Raw genomic sequence first — 24,519 nt, forward strand, 5'->3', positions numbered from 1 at the left:
TGTGATGAACTGGCGACTTGTCCAGGGAGTACCCTGCCCTCGCCCTGAGACAAGGCTGGGATTGGCTCCAGCAACAACATCCCGCGACCCCATGGAAAGGGATAAGCGGTTACGGATAATGACATGACATGACATTACCTGCTGATGTGGCAAGTAGGCATTTTTTATTCTTGTTCTATTACTTAGGAGATTGGGGATTCCAAAGTCCTTGCACACAATGCCCCAGGAACTTTCCTTTGGATATGCACTTTCTGTGCAGAGTGCAACATCTGTATTGACCTGAAGCCTCCTGACGCATGACAGAATTTCTGTTGCACTTATTGACAATTTCCTGGACTATTCAAGCGAGGGAAAAAAATTAAAGGTTAGGTGTCTATTTGTATTTGACTAAGCAATCAGTACATTAACAAATAACCATAACACTTACCCTCCCAAATGTTGAGAAAGAAAACAATCTGTAAAGAAAGGTATGAATACAAGTTACAGAAATTATACACAACATGATGTAAAAAATGAAGAGTACTGTTAAAAGGGAAGACAGCAAATTAGTAAATGAATGCTGTGTTATTAGCAGTATAGGTCTACACTACACATGTCTACACTGAATTCATGCTATAGCAAAATAACCATGACTTAAAAAATTATTACAGGCAAATACTTATGGGTTCATGAGTTGTGAGTTAATCTGAGTCGCCATGTCAATGATTACTGGCTGCAATCTTCAGGACTCCCTCTCTCAAACCACCTATATTAATAACTTTGCCTGTCTGTGGTTGATGTAGACAGTCGCTATGCAGGAGGAGCTGAGCAGCATGCACCTTAATTTAGCACCTACCTAGCCTTGGCATTATACCATGTAGGCCCTATTTAAAAACATACAGTGTGCTAGGCTATTAATATTCTATGTATACAGATGTGTTATAGCATATAGAAATTCCAATGATAAGAAAGCCTAGGCATATCAATAACAGTCACTAATTCACTAAAATTTCCCTTAACTTTGGAAGTGAAAAGTAGGTATACCTACCCTTGAGGATGGGTCATTGAGAATTCTTAATTGAACAATGAAGCAATGTGACCTTTAAAGATGCAAACTATTGAAAATTATCATCCTTTGTTGTTGAAGCTCAATCGCGCTAGATAAGAACCTCAAAATGTCTGCCCCAGAGGTGAAGAGGCGGGTTCATTGGCATACACTTGATGATTGATTGTGTCAGACAACCAACCAATATGGTGAGAGGAAAAAAAAAAAAGAAAAAAGAAAAGAGAAAAAAAAAAGAAAAAGAGAGACAAAACAACAACCAAAAAATACGTAATGGCGGAGAGGATCCATGTAAATGACAAAATGGCAGGAAGCCAGTGTGGCACACTTAAAATAGAGTAAGGGGCCCTGGCATGACATGGATGTTTTGTTGTTTTTTTTGTTTTTTTGTTTTTTTTATATATAAGTTGTGCGCGACTCACTATCTTGCGCAAGAGATAGTAACTCTGCGCTTTCTGACATAATTAAAAAGTCGCAGTCACTTGAATGCAGGCCTATTGTTAATCATAAATAGTAACTGAATAATAAGTAAATTAATAAAAGTTAATAAAGTCTATTTTATCATTATTGTTGTTGTTGTTTTTGTAATCATATTGTTACGTGATGAGGTAAGTGTAAAAGTTATTTTGATAGATTTTAAACTCTATAATATCTCATGTAAATACCCAGTTGAGTGATGAATGCATTCATTGTGTCATGATATTGTTTAAAAAACGAAACAACATCAAAATGTACATTTTAACAAGTTTACTTATACATTTATCAACATTCATATCATTGCACATAGTTAAACGTAATTATTGCACATATTTACGCACGATTTTAAATCTCAGAACAAGAAAATAACAATTAAAAGTAACTTATTTAATTATGAAACAATTTATTTTAATATGTATGTGTATATGTATAATAAAAATAATAACAATCGAAAAAGGTGAAACGAGCTGATTTAAATCAAAGAGCTGTTGGGATCCCCGGTCACAGTCTACAGATTACCTCCGCTCTCCTCGCACAGTTACCACACACGGGCTTGTGCCATTTCAAGTGTCCGACGTTTGGTTCCGTTTGCAGCTCTTTCGGACCGGCACTGCCTCCGTGTCTGCTGCTGTTGCGGTGGTTGCTTCCGCTCCTGCCCACCTTGTGCTGCCTGCTGCGGCCCCTTTCTGCCCTCAGCTCCTCTGCCAGCTGCTGCAGGACTTTCCTCCGGGCTCTCCTGCTGCTGCTGCTCCTTGGATGAGATGTAGGCATTGATCCCTGCCAGGTCGAGGATGTTACAGAAGACACTGGAAATCCTCTGTACTGCCTTTGACGGAGTACGCCCTCGCCATCTGGTCCGGAACATCCTCGCCGTACTTGGTGTTGGTGTAGTACAATGAAGCAAAGAAATTATAATTGAGAATGTTCTACCTGCTCGAATAGCCTATGCACACAGGTTTTGTTACAGGCTATAATGTCCTTAAGTAAACTTTACTCAGTAGGCCTAGTGAGGGAAATTTTGAATTTATTTGTGATTAAAATATGTCAATGAGGACCTCAACGATTGGACTTCCTTTCCTCCACAAACTACGTTGAAAGTGCATCTTTAACAGCCCAATTTTCAAAAAATCCCCTGAACCCCGTTAAAAAAAGACTATCTGGGCAGTGATGCCGGTATCTGACCACTTTTTTCCAGTAATGAGTAATCTAACACGTTCCAAACCAGTAATCAGATTAAAGTTAATTATTCAAGTCACTGTGCCTTACTATTATTTTTGTCATTCTCCTTAGTAAAAAATATATTTTTGCTTTCTTCTTGCGTCTCGGGGAGTGACGTCACGTCTGCGACAAGTCACGTTTTCAGCACAAGGACAACTCATGTGTAACACCACGCAGTGACACAAACACAAACAACAATGGAGGGAGGAGAGAGATGCGCGTTTTCAAGCTGGAAATACAGTCATTATTTTGAGTTTGTCAGCTAAAGATGAGAATATTAAGGTTGTTGTACACTCTGTGCTGGTGACAAAGTACTATCAAGCTTCAAATGAGTTTAAAGGAGAAATCAGTAATCAGATTACTTTTTCAAGGTAACTGAGGCAACACTGTCTGCAGGCTAAAGCCCTGGATGTTTTGCACTCCTAGGGACACAACAGTCCCTGAACCCCAATTTCCACTGGATATGGTCCGCTGCATTGCGGCTCAGATCTGGTTTTGCTCCACCATCCACCAATCCCCACCGCTTGCGTTTGAGTCTGCCACTGCAGTGTATGGTAGTCAGCTGGCCTCATAAAGAGTTCCCGAAATAATCACATGATGATCACTCGCGACCACTGTGATCAACCAGTAAAAACAACAACATGAAGTGTTCCCGAGTGAAGGATGAGCAGAAGAGCTTGTGTTTGTCTCTTTTTTGCAGGTGTCAACACGACACTGCAAAAACTGCCGATCTAACCAAGTGTAGTAATCTTATATTTAGATTAAAAAATCTAAAAAAAAAAAATCTTGTTTTAAGTATAAATGGATTATCTAGTGCTGACTAGGAAAGATCATTTGACTTAATTCAAGTAAATATCACTTGCCTGGTCTTGTTAAGCATCTTTGTCTTTTTCTGAGTTATTTTTAACTAGATATAGGAGACAAGTCTGGAAACATCCACTTCAGGTCTATAGAAACCTTATTTTAAGCACTAGTATGTCCAGACATCTAATTTCAAGCATCAGCTCTGTGGTTAACATTTTCCCAGCTGGTAAAGTTGCATTCAAACAGTGAGGCTTAAATTGTTTACATCGCTTTTAATGACTGTCACACACATTTCATTAAGCAAGAGGGATGTCTATGTACAAATGCCTTTTTGGTTTTTGCATACAATTTTAAAAAATGGCAAGAACAGTATTGAACAAAGAACTATATTTCTTAATTTCTGTGGTTGTGATGCTTTTCAAATATCACACCAAACTGTTACAAACAATCCATGAAACAGTACACATGCAAACATGAACAGTTCTTACACACCAAGTATGGCTGAGTGATATAGACAAAGTCACATATCACAACATCTTTGACTGTATGCCTCAATATTGATATTTATGTCATATCACCACATTAATCTCATTTCACAATACTAACATATTGATAGATTGTCCAGACGTACTGGTAACACCAAGAGACCTTATCACAAGCTTAAGAGCTCATTTCCAGAACATCGTGGAGGTTGTACTTGATTGGAACATACTGGTGGTCCTTAAAGGTAACTGCATAATAAGCTGTAAAATCAACTAGCTTCTCAGCATCAACTACCTCTGTGGCTTGTGCAAGATTAGGGATGTCTACTTCATACGCAAGCAAATCTTTGCTGAATCCCAAAGTGTCATAGAGTTGAGATTCAAAGCAGTACAAATTACTGTTCACCAGCCAGATATCTTTGATTAGCCCAAATACTGGTAGATGCTGGTCATTAACACCACTGATTATCGATGACTTATGACTTGTATACTTGTTTCCATTCAGGATAAGCCATTTGAGTGACACAACAGTTTGCACATCATTAGTATCAATACCAATGTAGTCTCTCAGTTTTAATAGCACATATTCTGTGTTCACCACTTCAGATGTTGGGCCCAGATCCTTCTCATTTGAAAAAATTGGGTGTTGCCTTCCATTCACATTGTGAGAGCATTCAAACCTCTGATTGTGCTGAACTAATGTCTTACAAATGTTCTTAAAATTCAATTTTGAAGCCCAGCGTTTAAAAAAACCTATGTTTAGATTCAAACCTCATACACATGTGTCTAACCATAGGACCCAAAGCCATAATCTGTGAAGGAAGATGAAGCAAATAATGCTGTTTTGGTATAATATTGTTTTCTGGGAAAAGCTGCTTAAATGACTTCAAATGCTGCTCGATCAGTTCTTTAAGGTTTGTAACTGTTTGAAGAGAGATGACTGGTGCAAACAGGATCTGTGTTATCTCTACCAATCCAATGATAAACTGCACAAATAAACTCTCTTTGATGTTATAGAGCAAAAATGGCAGTATTTTCAAAAGGATAAGCATTTGTCCTGAAGATTGTTTCAGTCTGTTGTCATTTGAGGTCAGTGTAGAAACACTAATGGGACATGGTCTGTCTCGAAGATCAAGAGGAGAGTAAGGGAAACAGTACATAGCTGAATTAAATGCTTCCAGTTCTACCAGCCCGCTAATAGTGAGTTGTTTTAGCACACATTTGATCTCCATAGGGGCGACCCCTTCAAGAATAATATGCATAATATCTTGTGGGGTCTGCTCAATAAGATTAAAGCCAGGAAAATCAACCAATGTACTTCTCCTGTTGATCCCATAAGTTGTTTTTAAATTGTTCTTTACAAATTCGGTTTTGGCCTTCTCAATATCAAAACACTGTCTCAAATGTCTTTCCACTGTTCTTTTGTTGAAAAAATTCTCATCAAAGTTAGTCTGCATGTCATCTGCTGTGCACTCACAATGCCTACATTTACAAAGAGCAAAACCTACACCCTCTTTAAAACCTGCAAATTCATGCTGAGCTAATGTATCCCCACAAATGGAAACCACAGCCCCATACATGGTCCTCTCACCAACAGCTGTTTGGATTTTAACACCGTGGTACAACACATCCAAATCTTTTTTGATTCTATCTAAAATCACATCCACACCACACTGAGACAGGTCCCTTGATCTTGCAATGGCTAGTAATCGAATTGCAGACAGTTTTGATCTATGCTTAGGATCTATGTTTCCTAACGTGTAATAAACCATTAACAGTTTATTCATTGTTGCATGTGATCCAAGTGGATTGCATATTTCAATCTCGTCTGTATATAAAATCAACTGCAACGCAGCATGTCTGACAGAAAAAAGTGGGTGGTGCCTAAGAAATTCACCATCAGCAATATCATATAAAAACCCCTCTTTACACCGCTTAGGTATGCAGCTTATCATTGTGAATATCCGGGGATCAGAAAACAACTCCTCAAGGCTCTTGAATAACGGAACATAATAAAATGAGTTAGTCTTAATGGTAAGAGCTCTTGAATTTCCTCCTTTAACTCTACATGCAGTCTGTGATATGACCACCTCCTCAGGCTCAACAGGGTGAAAAAAATGCCGAATGCTACTGTCCTGTAGATGCGTAGATGAGACTTTTGTGAAGGGGTCTTTAAAATCATCAAACACTGCCAGGACTGCTGTTTGGAGCTTCTCCTTATTTCCAACATGGGTGTCAAAGGTGTTTTTGATTTGGCCCCTCAAGTTGTCCAGAAGGGAGGCTTGATACTGTTGCACATCAGCAACAACACTGTTGACATTCCCCTAGAATAAAACAAGATATACTTGGATTAGAAAATGGATAATGCATTTTTTATTCATACATCACATCTTAATTTGTTATAATTAATTTGTCATAAAAACTTAGATCAGTACAAAAAATCTCTATCTGGACAATTTTCCATTTAACTGGAACTACAGGATGTATCAAAGTAAATAAGTGCAAATGCACAGTACAAGTATGTCAGTATTTAAAAAAAAAGGCAGAATTGTGTGTGCAATACCTGAGATAAGTAACATCTCTCACGGACATTCAGAGAAAATGCTGCAGCATGCTGGGTCAGACTGTGGCCAAACACACCAAAGGATGCCTCTCCCTAACAAAAACATGGAAAAATGCAATTTAATTTGATAGTTGAGGGCAATAAAATATAACAAAGTTAATATTATGCATTACATAGGAAATTAATGAGTTATCATCTCAAGGAATTTCATAGCAAAAGAAAAAAAATATGGCAAAACAATTTTAGGCTATATTTTGGTGTAATTTGTTAGTACAACTGTATAATGTACATGAATCTCACCAAGTTTTCTGGATTCTCAATGGGCATGGGCCCCAGATTGCTGTCCTGTCCTGTCTCCTCCACTGGGTTTTGGGTGCCTGTATGACCATGCTCTGGTACGGTATCCCATCCATCCAGTCCCTCCTGCTGTGATGGTGCCGCCCGCGTGCCATCCGAGGTGACACAGCCGTGAAAAATGGGAATATCATAGTTTTCTTCGCCAAGCCTAGTTGAATCCGCATATGGGAAGGCTGAACGCCTTGGTGGGCGACCACTAGCCAAAAATGCTGTGTGCTTGCGTTTTAGGTGATAGAAAAATGAGTTGTATACTCTATAATCTGCTGCACAGCCATCTACTCCACAGGTGACATGGAAATTAGGACTTCTACCATGTCTTGAATTAACATGTCCAAGAAGCATTCTCAAAGTAAGAGCCACAAATACAAGGCATATAACACAACGCCAACTCATGATTAAATCTCACCAACTGGTTCAGTATTTTGCAGGCTGATCATACACTTTGAGTAGATGCAGACGATGACTGACTATGGCGAATTTGGCGCCTTTTTGCCCCAAGGAAAGCTGTGTATGCGCTATATGCTACATTCAGGTGGTCCTCGTAAACCATAAAGTTAGAAAATGTAAAATGACAAGCTTTTATTTAGGCATACCAGTTGTTTGTGTTAAGGGATATGCCAAGAAGCAGAATCAATGACAATGAAAGATGTAAACAATGAATGCAGGCAATAAAATATTTATATTACTATTGGTTCCATACTGATAGACCTGTCACTGTTAGAGTCTTTTACAGTGAAGAAAAATATAAGTTATGTTGTTAACCACTGGCTTGAAATTGTTCACATGTATTGACGTGATACATAAGCACGCCTAAAATCGGACATCATAAAACCTGCCCGAGTTTACCACTTGTACTTGCAATTTTGATGGCTGTTAGGTGGGGAAGTGTTAATTTCCTACTTCGCGAGGATCACCTGAACGCAGCACAATCCACATGGTCATACTGGCTCAAACCAGCAAGCTAGCAGAGCCGAGAGCGGAGGTGGAGCAGGTGTTTGCGTGTGCAGCGACCAAGAAGGCCAGTTATGGTAAATCAGTAACTCAACATAATTAATAGTCAGCTCACTCAGATTATTGCCAAATAACAAATTAAGTTGATAGGCGTGTGCACAAAATGTGTGATTCCGGTTTTTCTAGTTGATGGAACAGGTAGCCAAAGGCTATTTTGACTCTTTGCTGATAGCTAAGCTAACGCTAGCGGTAGCTCGCTAACTCAGTGTGAAATCCGTTTTGCTAATTGGCTAACCCAACTAGGATGGGGTGTGTAAATGAATACTCGGATATTGGCTACAGCCCTACTAATTAGTTGTCGTGCTTCGTAGCAATTGACAAATAGTTTTGCTCCCTTTGTATCTGTTTTTTTTTTCTTTTCCTTTTTGATTATTTTTAAAATTATTCTTTTTCCTCTAAGTTACAGACTGCTTTTTCTTGGTGAGATGGAGACATTTGATGAGACAACTGTGTCACTCTTGCAAGGTAAATCTCTTCTAAATTACCGAGACGTCTAACATTTGTGCATATCTTTAGACATATCTGGAATGATAAGTCCCGAATGCGGGTCCTTTTCAAACAGTTGCGGTCAGTTGCTATAATTGCCAAGCAAGCCTCATGTAGAATTTTGATCCGAATTTTCATGCTCTGAAAGTATGGGATTAAGGTAGTTAACATAACAATAACTGTGTGACAGACATCCTCTTGGTAATCCATCTGCTCTCACACATTACAGCTGCAGATATTACCGATGACATATTACCCTCATTAACACGTGAAGACCTGAGGGATCTTCTACCAGGGCCAGAGAACTTCCTAAAACGGAAGCGCATTTGGGAAGCAGTGCATCCAGAGGTAAGAATTCATAGTGAATTAAAGAGTAAGTATACATTATTATGAAGTTTGTCTAAAATACATGACTTCACAATGGATGCTAAAATTATACACAAGTAGCATTTTTTTTTTCTTAAATTCAAAATTTCTAAAATGATGAAATTGATACTGTCGTGACATCTATCAGTCATATGGAGGGAGGTATGAGTGTTTCACCTGAATGTTTTTGTACACCCCAATAAATGACCCTTACAAAAAGTTAATATAGATTTACAGCAATATTTTACTTAATGCTATCAAATACTGTTTTCTCTGTGTCTCCCTGTGTGTCTGTATCCATTACTTCAAACTGAACTGCATCAATTTCTAAAGAAACATTTTCTCCTCAAGTGTCAGGCAATGCAACCTGTAGTAAGCTAGCAAAATCACTGCATTGCTTGGGTGATGTACTGTAACACTGAAGTAATAAATACTGTGTTGTGTCTTTTTAAAATGTGTTTCAGCTGTGCCAAAACAAATTCTTAAGTAGCCAGAAGTAGCAATCAAAGAGCAAACCAATATGAAACTGACTCATGGCGCGTAAAGTGCATGCATCCTTCTAAACATCCCTTGACAGTCCCACAAAGGGTCCTATTAAATTATCCTTGCTAGGTGTCTGTGTCACTGAGTGACCACAATCTTCCATTCAGAGCCCACAGCAGCAGTACTGCATGCACCGTGAGCAAAAAAATCACACACAGGTAGTTCAAACTAATATTGTCACAACCCTGCATCCATAATCAAAACTTCCTTGTTTCATTGATAGTTGAGACCAAACAGTGTTTCGTATATAATCTTAATAGCATTAACAACAATAATAATAATTCATACAGTCTAGACTTTTGGTCTGGTCATTTTGCTTTGATCATTAGCAGTCACCATGAGGAACTGTCTAAATTATGGAATTATATTGATATTTTTGTGCAGGAGGTCTTAACTTTTCAAGTGGCCGTGAAACCTGCAGCGGACCAGATGAGCCCACCCGGGACGTCAACACCAAAACATGAGACTCCCAGAAAGATTATGAAGATGAGCAGCCCAGACTATGTTATTTACACAGATACAGAGTTGGACCAAGTTCGCAAGTACTATTCTGAGATGCAGCGTTGTGGCCGAGCACATGAGTGCACCATGTCCAAAGAGCTCAGGTGCCGCTTGGTCAGAAACACCATGACAAGCATGATTTCGATCCTGAGGGCCAATGACATGCAGGACAGGTGTGATGCAAAGTATCCCTCTCGTGAAGAAGTGTCTGCCATGTCCAAACGGTTGGTTGAGTACTATCCGATGCTGCAAGATAAGGACAGCACTAAGAAACCATGGGTAGGTTTTTTATCTTCACTGTCAAAAGTCGTTGTCATCTCTTGACATTTACTTTGCATAAGCACAGCATTATTGTATGTAATTGATGTCTGACTCTTTTGCACAATTAACGTTCGTTTAGTAAAGGTAAATATACACCACCAAAATTAACATTTTTCCCCATATGCCAAAGGTTAATAAAGTGAAAGAATTTACGAGCTAAAGTTATTTTTTACTTTCCCAAAGCTCTACTGTGCATTTGTTGATTAAAACTAATTCCCTTACATTTTAGTATCAAAGTCTTAACTTGTAAGAGATAGGTCTTTGTAAGTGGTACATCACAATCATAATTAACATAAGTTGCTATGTCTATGCCACAGGAAGCAATTTTCCGTCAACTGATCAAAATACTGCAGAATGTCAAGTCAACTCAGCATGTGATGATCCTATCAACTCCCAGTCCCAGCCCAACTCTTCCTCCAAAGAAACGCAAACTAGCGTTCAAAACAGCCATCCAGGACAACGGGTATGATGCTGATTCAAGCGCATCAACTGAGCTCACTGAGCCTCCTGAGGACACGCCCACAGACCAGGACAGTGATGACAGCGCAGGTAAATTGGGAAGTTGTCTCTGCTAATGTGTTATGAACTAATGCTTATTGCATTCAACTGTAATTGTGTGCTTGGTTCAGAAGCAAACTTTCTCCTCTAACCTATGTATTATTCAACTACTTCTGACTACATTCTGTTGTATAAATCCTTCCACATTGCTGTCGATGCATATAATCTCTGCTCTCAAGGAATCACTCTCCCTTAAGTGTGTTTTCACACATGCTCATTGTTATTTACGCATGTGCAATACCCGATTAAAACCTTTATATCATTTTAATAGCCAGGTAAATCATTTCCTCCTTTTTGTTTGCCATCTTTTTGCCAGATGAGCTCTTTTTCCTTACCTTTGAACTCCAGGTTCCTCATTTACAGATTTGAAAATGTATGTGAAGTTGTTGCTTTTGCTTTTTTAGAAGGTCTTATTCAGTGTCTGTGAGTTAGTGGCAGCACACCCGGATTTATGAATTTCATGTAGTACTGGGCAATATGAACACAATCAGATATCAAGATTGTTTGAAAGAATTCCTTGATATCAGTATTGTGACAGTGTTGTACTACTACTTTGTAAATATGTTTACAAATCTCGGTCTCTATGCACATCTCTAGTCTCTGCTTTGGTGTGAATGATCTCAGAGGGAAGCTGACAGTAAAAGTTTAAATGCTTTTGTTGTTGATTCAGTGGCAGGCCATGACTCCAGGAAAATTCAAGCCAGACACTACAAAACACTTAAGGAGTTGTGGAAGAAAATTAGACCAAACCAGGATGATGTGGCTCATCTCTTGGATCTTGAGTTTGAGTCAAGAAGAGCCTTTATAGACTCAAGTTCACTCAAAGAAGAGGATAGGACTGAAAAGATCCTAGATGCGTATCCCTGCTTCAGAGACCACAAGCATGTGAGTTACTTAATTCTTATAATCCTTTGATAATTAGTCATCCTCCAAAATTGTTTGCGATTTTCTCTCTAACAAATGTTCTGTTTATTTTTACACTCAGATCGTGGATGAACTGGGCCGAATTTTAGAGGCAGACAATAAGAACTTCACTGACCAGGTCAAAGCCAGATGGGAAAGCTTTTGCCAAAATGCGCTGTTCTTTGGAGTGTGGAACAAGTCACTGAAGCCACCAAGGGGTCTTGATAAATGTAAGCATAATATAGTATAGGGTCATTCCATATAAAATCAATTAACTGGGAAAAAAATTCCCACCTTACACCTTCAGAATCAGCTGGGTTTTTTTCTATGTATGCTTTCTATCTTTTATCTATTCTATGAATCTTTTGCATATTAAGTGAAGCCATGCTAAACTTAACATTCATACTATGGATATTTTGTGAGTTACAGCTCCTCAAAGTACATTCAATTAGGTCCAAATTTCACACTATTTTATTCACTTCATTATTTTCTAGCATTTTTGAGCCCTCATAACTTCATTCACAATAGAGATAGCCACATTAAATTTTCATGGCTGAAAAACATCATTGGTATCCTGGATGTGTCAGATGTTTTCTGGTAATTTATCAGAGAAAACTTGAAAAAGTGCATTTTGGGGAAAATTCAAGGGTCATATCAGCATTTGGGATAGATGGTTGGTTAAAACACGTTATGGCAGATGAAAGCTCTCATTTTTAGCTATGTTTTGAGACCAGGCTCATGTTACAGTCATGATGCCCTCTGTCAAAATTATTTTAAAATAGACAGACTCCTGTGATATAGATTTTGGCTTAAGATTGTGACAGCTAGGATGGATGTAAAAGTGATTTGGTTGCAGTTTTCAACAGAGCTCAAGTGATAATTTCATGTGGCTATCTAATGAAGATCTGAGGGCTCATTCATGCTAGAAAAACATGAATAAAAATGGAATAAAATGGACATTCAACAAGTGCCTCCCGCCAGACCCCCTTAGAATCAGTTGATTTTTTCATACAGTATCTTTGCACATTTAATAAAGCCATGCAGAATTTTACATTCATACTATGAGTTACAGATCCTCAAAGTAATTTGGGTTTTTTTACTCATGTCATTTACACACACACACAGATACACTGTTCTCTGACAGCATAGTTTTTCCATGAGGACACTACTTTGGGCTCTGCATAAAATCAGTGTTCTCACAACGTGCACAATATTGTCGCTATGGGCTATGTGTGGCAAATTGTGGCCACTCATGCACTAATGGATGACTTGTGATTGGGGTTTAGTGGGATGCATATGTAGTACACACCGTGGGTCTGCATGGTTTCATGCTTGTTCGCTGTTGTGCTTTCTTTTCAGTTAAACAACACTTAATGTCACAGTCAAATTGTCTAGCAAAAACAAGGACAATACATTTGGTGTATCCATGTTTTCCAGGTGGACAGTTCCTTGCTCTGTTGAAGGCACTTCCTTCAATGTTTCCTTCCCCAGTTGCTCCACCCAAAAAGCTTGGATCAGCAAGTGAGGCGCTGTTTCATATTCTTGAGGTGAGTTTGAGTTATTTTCAGTTAAACTGAAACTAAACTTGATATGCCTGAGGTTTAATTTTGAACTTCTTTTTTGCACTCAGCCATCTGAGGACCCCAACGTGTTTCTCCAGAGACGACCCATCACCAGTCCAGTCCTCCTGGTAGAATCTACTAACTTCCTCCTGGCTGTTGGCACAGTGCCGCTGACCACCTTGCCTAAAGAAATGATCCATGAGGCTCCTCTTATCTTGCTGGGGTGCTACACCTTCCATCTTACCTACCCCAAGTGTATTTCTACTTTGTTGTCCATCATCCAGACAGAGGTACTGAAGGACAGTATTCATGAGCGTGACCTCACTCATTCGTACAAAAAGGCAATAGCTGAATGGGAAGAATTTAACAAGAAGTAGAGCCAGAAATGCACAGGTTTGTCCCCTTACAATTTTCACAGTCACCAAATGTGATTGCTGCTCAGTCTTTGAGAAATATGTTGATGACAGAAAGTCTATTGTTGTTTTAATATTTTTGGTAACCAGGTATTGAATGTGTGATGACATGATGTCAGAGTAAAAATTCTTAAAAGATACGTGTGATCACATCTTTTTTGAATCAGTGTGACAGCAATGTTTGGTTAATGTTTGCTTTTCCAAAAGGTCACAGTACAGGTCATTTTGGTTGAAAGCTGTTCATAAATTTGTAGTCATCTGCTCACACAGGATTTGTTTAAATTAAAAAGCTTGTTAATATTTGTAGCAGCAACAGATTCAGAGTTGCCTTGTATGTAAACCATTCTAACTGTATCCTTACCTGGTTTCATGTTAATAAAACCCTGTTTTTCAAGCATTGCCATGTTTACTTATTTTAAGAACAAGTGATCTAATTTAGCTCCCTAAAAACAAGAATTTCATAATTCTAATTTTTAGTAATTTGATGTAAAAAAAGTACTAGTTTTGAGTGATAATAGGTTTGTTTTGCATTAACTAGGCTTAAATAAATTGCTTGAAATTAGTGTTTTTGATCTTATTTCAAGATTTTATGGGCTATAATCAGAGTCACACAGCTGTACTGGTTTTAAGACAACTTAACAAGCTAAATTTGCTTACTGCACTGGCAGCCAAATTTGCTGCTTTTAAGTGCAAGTATGCTTAAATCTAGGGTGTTTGACCTTAAATTTGACAGGCCATTTTTGCAGTGGAAGTGTTTTATTTTGAAAAGTAACCGGATGTTATTTGTTATTTCGGTGCTTGACTTCCTGTCTGCTCTGCATTAAATTCAGCTGAATTGCTGCGTCGTGCTCTGGAAGCTAGAAATGGTCCTGCAGATGGCACAGATAGCAGTGCAGGGGATTTGGTGGGGATTAACACATAGACTAACCCCCAATTTCCACTGGATACGGTCCGATGCATTGCGGCTCCGATTTTGCTACGCCGTCCGCCAGTTTTGCATAACTCATGCTTTATTGCAAATAAATCTCACTTTTTTTTGTTTGTTTTTAATATTTTCTTAATGTACCTTAAAGAGACAAGTTTTTAATACTCTTATCAACATGGGAGTGGACACATATACTTTATTTATGCAATGTGTTTTTTTTGCCCGGAGCCTATTGTATTCCTAGAAATTCTTTCTTTCTTTCTTTCTTTCTTTCTTTCTTTCTTTCTTTCTTTCTTTCTTCTTCTGAGGCAGTCGTACTTCCCATGGGCGAAAACTCACCAAACTTTGCAGAAATGTCCAGCCCCATGCCAGATTTACTTAATTCCAAGGACATCTCAATATTCCTCCTGGGGGGTGGGGGGGAATAAGCGTTTAAATTTTAAAAACTTTAAAAATACCTGCAAAATCAACAGTACATGCCATGGGTGAAAGCTAACCAGTCTCATGCCAGATTACCTCAGCTGTAAATCCTATTATTAGTCACTTATGGGGCAAATCAATAATTTTTAAAAACAAATTACCAACATCTCCATGCTGCAATATGTGTATTCAGATTTTTGTCTTGATAACTGATTTTTTTTTTACAGTGGTTTCAAATCTGCCTGCATAACCGTGAATGGCTTACTCAATTTGTGAAGCCATTGTTGTGTTGCCACTTGCCAATTAGCTTGGAGCGATAGATGACAGTCTTTGGTTCCTGAAGTTATGAATTCAAGCCTCAAGTGGTCCAAAATGAACATTGTTGTCAACTGTCTTGTCTTCCTATTCTCCTGTCTGTTGCTCAGTGTTACATGTGGCCAAGTCAGTGCCCTAACACTCAGAATTGCCTAAATTTGCCAAAAATAGCCCGGACCCGACCCATTGCTGTGCAGCAGCTATAATTTTTTGTTAGTATTGCAACAATCCAAAACACTGACAAATACTGTCCAGAATATTTTTCAGAAACCTCAAAGGATGCTCAAAAAATGTGGTGAAAGCATAACATGGCAAGTTTGTCATATGAAGAGTTGTCAAGGCATCTCTACTGTCCAGTGGTCTGAAAGGTGGACAAGGGCTTGTTACACCCGCAAACGTAATAACTGCCCACAAACGTAATAAACCACAAACGAAATACAAATCTGCAGCTTTGAATGTAATAATCCCGCAAATGTAATAAATTTCCCACAAACGTAACAAAATTTGCCTACTGCAAACGTAATACTGAATTTCCTGCAAATGTAATAACTATTACATTTGCAGGAAATTATTACATATGTGGGAAAGTGAAAATCTGTAAATGTAATAACTTCCCACAAATGTAATATGAGACAAAATAATGATCTTTGTGGTTGTTGTTGTTTATTTGTTTACTTATAAACCTGCCAATAGTGACTGAATGTTGACAAGCAACCCGCAGGTCAGGTGGGGCAGGTCAGAAAGTGACAGAGCAGTGTTCTAAGTTATTAATAACACACACACACACACACACACACACACACACACACACACACACACACACACACACACACACACACACACACAGGTCATGCTCATAATTTTAAGGGCTATGGCTAGCACTGCTGCCTCACAGCTAGAAGATCCCCGGTTCGCGTCCCGGTTAGGACGCCTGGGATCTTTCTGTGTGGAGTTTGCATGTTCTCCCTGTGCAGCGTAGGTTTTCACCGGGTACTCCGGCTTCCTCCCACAATCCAAAAACATACTGAGGTTAATTGATTATTCTAAATTGTCCGTAGGTGTGAATGAGAGTGTGCCTGGTTGTTTGTCTCTATGTGTAGCCCTGTGATAGACTGGCGACCTGTCCAGGGTGTCCCCTGCCTTCGCCCTAAGTCAGCTGGGATACGATCCAGCCCCCCCGCGACCCTGCAGAGGATTAAGCGGCGTACATATAATGTACAGATAATGGATGGATGGATGGATATCAAAAGCCAAAAACTTGAATAGATAGTCCATTCTTTGAAGTAGGCCTAATGAAAACATTTGTCAAGATTTAAGACTGGTCCATGTTCTTTTTGATAGTAACATGGACCAAGACTGTCTGAACACTGACAATTAAAGTCTTGCAAATAAATAATGACTGTAACTTAAATTAATCTACCATTGTGAATGCAGGAAAGTGAGCAGGCTCTAGGGGTGATTGCACTGTTCTTTTAAGGAGAAGTACTTTTGGTCAAGCAACTTTTTCCTATCGAGCGACAAATTCTTGGAACTCCACACCAAGTGCCTGATCTACCCACTATTGCTTCATTTTCTAAGCATCTTAAACTTTGGAAAATCAAACCTGTTGCCACTAATTGTGATCATTTTTAACTTGTCCACTGCTGCTGATTTGTTGTGTGTTATCATCTATTGTATATTATAATGTTTAATTTTTACATGTCCACATAGTTGGGTACTCACAAATTATAACTGTTAATGAATTATTGTAGTATGTAATAAGTCTGCAATTCTATCATCTTTTATTCTTAGGCAGTAGAGCAATGTGCAATTCAACAAGCACTTTATATTTCTGTTCTAGTTCTCTCTGTATTATAAAATTACCATTGTTGGTATTTAATTATTGTAAAATGTATTGAGAATTGTGCAATTAAAATAGCACTTTATATCTAGTGTGCAGTTGGGCAAGTTGCAATATAATACGCATTAAACACGTAACTTTGCATGAAAAAAATGCTACATCGACACGTTTGACAATCTAGCGGACTCAATTTTTAAGGTAGCGCAAAACCAGCGGTATTATATGAATCTTGAGATTTCAACGAATCCATTGACACCAAATACATCATGCTTGCTGACCGGGAAAGGAGTGAAAAGTTGTTGCTGTTTTACCGCGAAGTGACTATAGACCTTTATTTAAGCTGGCATGTGGTGCAGCTAATTATGTTGGAGTATCATGCTACATAAGAGGAAAAAAATACAAGAGGGACACTTTTGACAATATCGCGGACTGAGCTTTAAAACTACTGCGAAACCATCATATATCTTGAGATTTCAATGAATTCATCGATACAAAATACATCATGCTGACTTACCAGGAAAGGGGTGAAAAGTTCTGCCAAAGTTGTAGCCTGTCAGTGCGTCTTCTTTGTTCTGATTGGCAGAGTGGTGGTGCATACCCATTCATTCATTTATTTGCAGCAACAAATCATCAACAATTACATCACACTTAATTGAAAGGCCGTTTATATAAAATAATGTAACATAATGTAACATTGGGAATTTTTCTGTTACTTACGGTAGCCTACATGGCAATTCTCACTTTCCTGCATTCACAATGGTAGATTAATTTAAGTGACAGTCATTATTTATTTGCAAGACTTTAATTGTCAGTGTTCAGACAGTCTTGGTCCATGTTACTATCAAAAAGAACATGGACCAGTCTTAAATCTTGACAAATGTTTTCATTAGGCCTACTTCAAAGAATGGACTATCTATTCAAGTTTTTGGCTTTTGATATCCATCCATCCATCCATTATCTGTACATTATATGTACGCCGCTTAATCCTCTGCAGGGTCGCGGGGGGGCTGGAGCGTATCCCAGCTGACTTAGGGCGAAGGCAGGGGACACCCTGGACAGGTCGCCAGTCTATCACAGGGCTACACATAGAGACAAACAACCAGGCACACTCTCATTCACACCTACGGACAATTTAGAATAATCAATTAACCTCAGTATGTTTTTGGATTGTGGGAGGAAGCCGGAGTACCCGGTGAAAACCTACGCTGCACAGGGAGAACATGCAAACTCCACACAGAAAGATCCCAGGCGTCCTAACCGGGACGCAAACCGGGGATCTTCTAGCTGTGAGGCAGCAGTGCTAGCCACTGGGCCACTGTGCAGCCCCGGCCTTTGATATGCAGACATTAAATGGTTCAAACATTGGCTCTCATAAGCCACCAGCATAGGCTTGTAGCCATAGCCCTTAAAATTATGAGCATGACCTGTGTGTGTGTGTGTGTGTGTGTGTGTGTGTGTGTGTGTGTGTGTGTTATTAATAACTTAGAACACTGCTCTGTCACTTTCTGACCTGCCCCACCTGACCTGCGGGTTGCTTGTCAACATTCAGTCACTATTGGCAGGTTTATAAGTAAACAAATAAACAACAACAACCACAAAGATCATTATTTTGTCTCATATTACATTTGTGGGAAGTTATTACATTTACAGATTTTCACTTTCCCACATATGTAATAATTTCCTGCAAAAGTAATAGTTATTACATTTGCAGGAAATTCAGTATTACGTTTGCAGTAGGCAAATTTTGTTACGTTTGTGAGAAATGTATTACATTTGCGGGATTATTACATTCAAAGCTGCAGATTTGTATTACGTTTGTGGTATATTACGTTTGTGGGCAGTTATTACGTTTGCGGGTGTAACAGGGCTCTCTGCTGGCTAAGCACACAGCTGATGCTGTGTGCTTAGCCAGCAAGTGGCTTGAGAATTTATTTGAAACTCGACTTACTCCAGTGACAACTGAGTTAACATCGAAAGTAAATGCTAATCATTTTCTTATTGTTGTGAGAACCATCTGGCAGGGCTTTGAAGCTGAACTTACCATTCAAAAGTCATCCAGTTCACAGTAATTCTAACTTATTATAATCATAGGCAATCATGGATATGTTTCAGGTTCTTGAAGACATTTCACATATCATCCAAGAGGCTTCTTCAGTTCTAACTAACTGGAGAGGAGTTGCAGGCTTTAAAACTATGTGTGGGAGTGTCCTCACAGAGTTATTTAGGACATGTGTGAGCTGTGAGTTTCATAGTTGGCCTTCCTGTGTTGTGCCATTCATTTATGGAGAGGTTATTTTTTCTCCCCAGTGTATAAATCTGAACAGTTGTGGCTCCATAAACTACATTACTCTGTTTATGCCTGGGTTGTTTTAACAAGTTTCTGCCTCAGTGTGTTGGAGGGTTTGAAGTGAACTGGGATATGAAGTTGTTACTGTCCACAGCATTTATATGTTTTGTGAAGGCCTCCACTTCCATTGTTCTGATTTTGACCCAGGTGTCGTCCACATATCTCAACCAGTAGCTAGGAGCAGATCCTGTGAAGGTAGACTTTTTCCATGTAGAGGTTGGCCACTATGGTACTGCTGAATTGCTTCCTTTATGCATTTATGCTCATGGATGTTTATTTCTGCTTGCCATCCACAACATTACTGCTGCATCGCTTCCTGATTTCCCAGACTATGGGGAGGGCCCAAGGTCATAATCACAGAACCTGCATGCATTAAGTGCTCATTGAAAACATTTGTGGTGTTAAGAGGAATTTGCCTTAACTCATTGCTATCCTGTTAACTTAGATGGCTCTAATTCATCAAAGTTAACTGTTAGCACAAATTCCTCCTAACACCATTTTTTTTTTCTTTAAACATGATTAACGCATGCACATTATGACCTTCAGCCTGCCCCGTACTGGGAGATCCAGAAGCAATGCAGCAGTAACATTGTGGATGGAGAGCAGAGACAAACATCCATCAACAGAAATAGATAAGGAAAAGGGCCTTTTGAATGGCAAGTTTCAAAAGATCTGCCAGATGGTTCTCTCCAAAAAAACAAAGTAATTTGCATTTACTGTCGATGTTAACTCAGTTACCACTGGAGTACGTAGAGTCTCAAATACCACTTGCTGTCCAAGCACAAAGCTGATGAAGAGACCCCTCTTCCCCCTGCCAAAGCCAGACCACACTGGATAGTTTCCAAGGGACATGTCTGGACAGCTCTACATGACACAAACTTTAAACAGCGATAACTTAATGGATGGCTACAGCTTGCAGGCCGATAAACATTGTTTAACCTTTACAAGTGTAAAGTTGGAAACTACACTGTGTTAATATTAGTACTTATTGTGTACTAAACATGTAATTAATCATGATTACATATATTAATCGATTGACAGCCCATATTTAAGCTTGGGTTCCCTATGTCAGGCCTGGGAGCTTCATGGTTTTGCACTGTAGTGCAGCTGTTCCTAGGTCTGAGCTCTTGGAGGTTGTTCTTGGAATCAGGGTCATTATCTTGGTCACTGCAGCATGCACTTTCAACAGCTTTTCAAAATATTGTTGACCCCTCAAAATCTGTGGCTTTGTTCTCTATTATGTATTACACAAGCTCTTTACGAATAATGTAACGGAATTTCCATATGTTAAGTCTCACAGGTTCATAGCCATAATTTGTCTATAAACATCTCCCATAACCCAGGAGGTAGAGTTGCCCTGAGGTTATGCAATGCTAAAGAGCCACAATAACAAAATCCAAATTAAAATGTCTACATCCTTCCTTTTTCTTGCTACCACTGGCCAGTGTATGGCACTGTGTAACCACCAAACAATCTTTTATGGCAGCAGTCATTATTGCATTATCCAAAGTAACCAGGATATCTTTTCTGTAACGACCAGCTGAAATAGGCTTCCACTGCCATGTCCCTAAAAATTGTTTTCTCTCTATAGCTGAAACAAAAATGTTGCTGTTTAAAGGAGCCTATTTGCCTGTATCATTCTCACTCTAGCACTTTCTAGTCTCTTCATTCACAATGCAATAGACTTGACCAGAAAGTAACAGCCTCCCATGTCACACTGATAACTAAGTGACCATAAATCAGGTTCAGTTATCACTGGTCTAGACTATTCCTTCTTCTGATTCTTGCAGATCTAAATAAAATATGTTTATGCAAATCCAAATGACATACTGCAAATCTATAGATTTTTTTCTTCTTTTTTACTTACACATTATCATGTTATGTGAAGTGGAGTGGAGTGAACCACAATGGACATTTCCTTTCCCTACAAGTAATTGACTTTATTAAGTTACTTGCAAGATAATATCAGCCTCAGTTTGCTCCCTCATGTCCGTCTGGAATTTGGAGTAGTCCTTCACGTAAGCAATGAGCTTTACCAAAGGGAAGGCAGAACTGGGAAGCACAACAGTGTAAAACTGTGGTATATTTAAGAGTCTTTACTACAATATCAGTCACTCACAGCTCACTGGTGCATTCAGTGAGATGTACTCTCACTCCCTCCACCCTTTAGGAGAGGGTAAAAAAAGGGTAAAGAAAATGAAGAAGCAAGAGCTTGGCCAGGTCCCTCTCTGCTACTGTGAGCTGATGAAAGAAAAGGAGAAAAACAGAGATTCCAAGTTCTCCCACAATAGGGTCTGCAGTCATTAAGAGCATTTAGAAAAAGCATTAGCTGCCAGACTACGTATCATTAGCATCTTCATCCCTGTGTTACAACTGACCCTGGAGTTAGTGCTGGGTGTGCAGTTAGACCTGCTTTCCTTTGCCAAACAGCTTCAGGGGCAAAAATAATGATCTTTACAGACATGCCAATGCTATCTAACCCAGATAACACTGCCTTAATGACTCCTTATCCTTTGGCCCTTTGAAGGCGATGGGCGCCCTGGCAAATGTATCCCCATCATTGGGTCATTAGCTCTTTATTGCAGGGATAATGGACTTTGTATTTTTGGTCTGATGTCAATGTACTACCCAAACTGAGCACAACCCCCTGAAAGATTAGTCAGCCCTCAGCGACAACACACAACACTCAACATTATTGATTCAACAATTAGACACTGGTAGTCAAAACAAATTGTGACTTTTGCTCTACAGAAAAGGCCAACTAATTAGTTCAAATTCTCTGAAGTTTTTGTTAAAAAACTATCTCACCAACAACTTAGATATTCCATCTGTGCTGGTAATCTGAGTTGTCTCTCCGTTAAAAACAGTCAATTTTGAGCCGTTTCAAACCCCATTGCAGTCCTAGAGGGAGGAAATATGGAGCAGTAAACTAATTCAGTGTTTCAGTGGCCTCCTGTAGAGTTTTATACATTTATATGGCTTTTATTGATAGCTTAGCTGAAGAGATGACAGAAAACAGGCTGAGAGAGAGGGGGAGTGACAGGCAGCAACGGACCCCAGACCTCATAAGGCATCCTGTCTGCAACTTCCATTGGGAGATTACCTTAAAAGTGATGCAGGTTCATACTAACTAAAGGGTGAAACCAATTGACAGTGACTTATTATGTTTCCATTGAGTGCCACCATCTGGACAATGTTTTCATGTACTCATTCCCATTATCACTATGGCTGTTAGAACTATGAGTTTCTTCAAATTGTTAGCCAGTGTTCCCACCAGTTGATGATACTGAATCAATTTTAAATTAGTTTTGAGGTGGATTAATTATTTTTGGCTAATTGTCAGGTCCACAACCACACCAGGTTTTCTTTAATGAAAAAGAAGAAGAAAAAAAAGTGTTTGATGCATTGTCAAAAGCTAACCCAAAGGATAATTAACGTTGCAGATAGAAAAGATTTCAATGTCTCTGAGGCACACAATAAGCTTTCTATTGATTTTGTTATTGCATTTTAAACATATGTTCAAGCACTAATCTGACCAAGTCAACAGATCTTGTATTCAGAGAATGCATCAGGCAAGTTATTGTTGCTGAGTAGTCTGCCTGCCATTAGCATCAGTGCAGTCAGGAAGCATTGGAAGAGGCTAATGGTCAGGGAGATGCAGGATTCTGTTGGCTTTCAGATTTCTGCATCTCAGAAGTCTTTTGAAGTACCAGGGTAACGTCTACCAGATGTCATTTCAGGTCCCAGTCAGTTCAACCATGCCAAAAGTACTGTGCAATCTACTTTAACACACACACACACACACACACACACACACACACACACACACACACACACACACACACACACACACACACACACACACACACACAAACTAACAACAGAAACCATGGACAGCAATGTTATTTTAAGTGTTCTGGTGATAAAAGTGGGCAACAAGTAGTGTGAAGACAAATGCTTTTCTAAGATGACAATATGCCAATGTCTCTAAAACACTAAAAATGTGTTTGTTCAGATATGATTTACTTTGACTCAAAAGAAACAGCTGAAGCTGTATTGTGTTTACTGATCCAGCCACAAATCAAACACCCAATCTGGTCATGCTGCTTCAGGGGGAGCATGGGGGGTCAGCTTCTCTCTTTATCCCAGTTAGTAACAGGGATCTGTAGATTTCTGTCTGTCTGTTGCCCTGGTTTATTACACTTCCGGTGCCATGGCAATCAAGGCTAGATCCACCCAGAATAGGGAAGGCGGTGCTACTGCCTCATAACTGCGTGTCGATCCAGTATGTGTTCTGTTTCCATATGACTTGATCTCAAACAAAATAGAGAGATGATGGATTTCTGCTCCAACCAAACATAAACTTGCTTTGCTAAGATCTATAGGAGTTTACTGAGGTCAGGAAGAATGCTCAAAGAAGCAACAGGAGATGATCAGGAAATGATCAGCCTTAGATGCAAAATAATTTATTTTGTGCCCTCAGACAGTGAAATAACATCTGGTTAGATTTCAAAATAAAACACTCCGTGTTGACACCAGCACACAAATCTCTATAAAGAGACAAACACAAGCTTGTCTGCTAATTCCTCAGTCGGGAACACTTCATGTTGATGTTTTTAATAACACAGACCTATAACTAACTATAAGCCGCAAGTGATCATGTGATTATTGCGAGAACTCCTTGGCCTCGCCAAAACCAGCTGTCTGTGTAAAAGGGGGGGGGTGTAAATGAGAAGTGGAGAGAGGTAATTGAGAGTAAACGGTTATTTTTAAGAGGACAACGCAGGTTCTGGTGAATTTTATCGGGGGAGAGCACACTGACAGTGACCAGGTGAAGGAGAGGACAAAGACGATTTATGCCAGTGCACCACACAATTTATTAAAAGATCCTTAGATTAAATTATCCTTTTCATAAAAGAGACCACAGAACATTAAAACCTTAACCCTAACCAAGTCCTTAAATGGAAGCTGCATTTGTTAAAATAGTCCATTCATAATTAAGTGAGTCTATTTGTGTCAATCAGACCGGATACAGGGGCGGCTCAGAGGTGGTGGTGGAACTCTG

The 24,519-nt window shown here is 39.2% G+C and overlaps 2 protein-coding genes and 1 long non-coding RNA gene across 3 annotated transcripts; 1 reads left to right on the forward strand and 2 right to left on the reverse strand.

Annotated features, from left to right (window-relative positions):
* Nucleotides 1–30: 30 nt before the first annotated feature.
* Nucleotides 31–1,528, reverse strand: LOC119032916. Its single transcript, XR_005079087.1, has 3 exons — nucleotides 1,028–1,528; nucleotides 428–455; nucleotides 31–336 (listed from the first exon to the last, which is right to left on the reverse strand). It is a non-coding gene; the product is annotated as an uncharacterized LOC119032916 (long non-coding RNA).
* Nucleotides 1,529–3,798: 2,270 nt separating this feature from the next.
* LOC119032903 lies at nucleotides 3,799–7,408 on the reverse strand. Its single transcript, XM_037122530.1, has 3 exons — nucleotides 6,887–7,408; nucleotides 6,587–6,679; nucleotides 3,799–6,347 (listed from the first exon to the last, which is right to left on the reverse strand). Exons 1-3 carry the CDS (start codon nucleotides 7,334–7,336, stop codon nucleotides 4,767–4,769), a joined length of 2,124 nt encoding a protein of 707 aa, XP_036978425.1. The 5' UTR covers nucleotides 7,337–7,408; the 3' UTR covers nucleotides 3,799–4,766.
* A 412-nt stretch (nucleotides 7,409–7,820) lies between these two features.
* LOC119032904 lies at nucleotides 7,821–14,004 on the forward strand. The gene is made up of 9 exons (XM_037122531.1): nucleotides 7,821–7,971; nucleotides 8,355–8,419; nucleotides 8,670–8,788; nucleotides 9,734–10,129; nucleotides 10,489–10,720; nucleotides 11,400–11,614; nucleotides 11,715–11,862; nucleotides 13,070–13,179; nucleotides 13,263–14,004. The coding sequence occupies exons 2-9, from the start codon at nucleotides 8,380–8,382 to the stop codon at nucleotides 13,569–13,571; spliced, it is 1,569 nt and encodes a 522-aa protein (XP_036978426.1). The 5' UTR covers nucleotides 7,821–7,971; nucleotides 8,355–8,379; the 3' UTR covers nucleotides 13,572–14,004.
* Nucleotides 14,005–24,519: the final 10,515 nt, after the last annotated feature.

The sequence above is a fragment of the Acanthopagrus latus genome, chromosome 14 (assembly GCF_904848185.1).
Source record: "Acanthopagrus latus isolate v.2019 chromosome 14, fAcaLat1.1, whole genome shotgun sequence".
Lineage (NCBI taxonomy): Eukaryota > Metazoa > Chordata > Actinopteri > Spariformes > Sparidae > Acanthopagrus > Acanthopagrus latus.

Bases quoted from the DNA above. Each gene is read 5' to 3' on its own strand.
- LOC119032904 (XM_037122531.1), top strand. From the start codon at position 8,380: ATGGAGACATTTGATGAGACAACTGTGTCACTCTTGCAAG. The intron at 8,789-9,733 runs GTAAGAATTCAT...ATTTTTGTGCAG, and splicing joins GGGAAGCAGTGCATCCAGAG to GAGGTCTTAACTTTTCAAGT. The intron at 10,130-10,488 runs GTAGGTTTTTTA...TCTATGCCACAG, and splicing joins ACAGCACTAAGAAACCATGG to GAAGCAATTTTCCGTCAACT.
- LOC119032903 (XM_037122530.1), bottom strand. From the start codon at position 7,336: ATGAGTTGGCGTTGTGTTATATGCCTTGTATTTGTGGCTCTTACTTTG. The intron at 6,680-6,886 runs GTGAGATTCATG...TGTTTTTGTTAG, and splicing joins TTGAGAATCCAGAAAACTTG to GGAGAGGCATCCTTTGGTGT. The intron at 6,348-6,586 runs GTATTGCACACA...GTTTTATTCTAG, and splicing joins AGAGATGTTACTTATCTCAG to GGGAATGTCAACAGTGTTGT.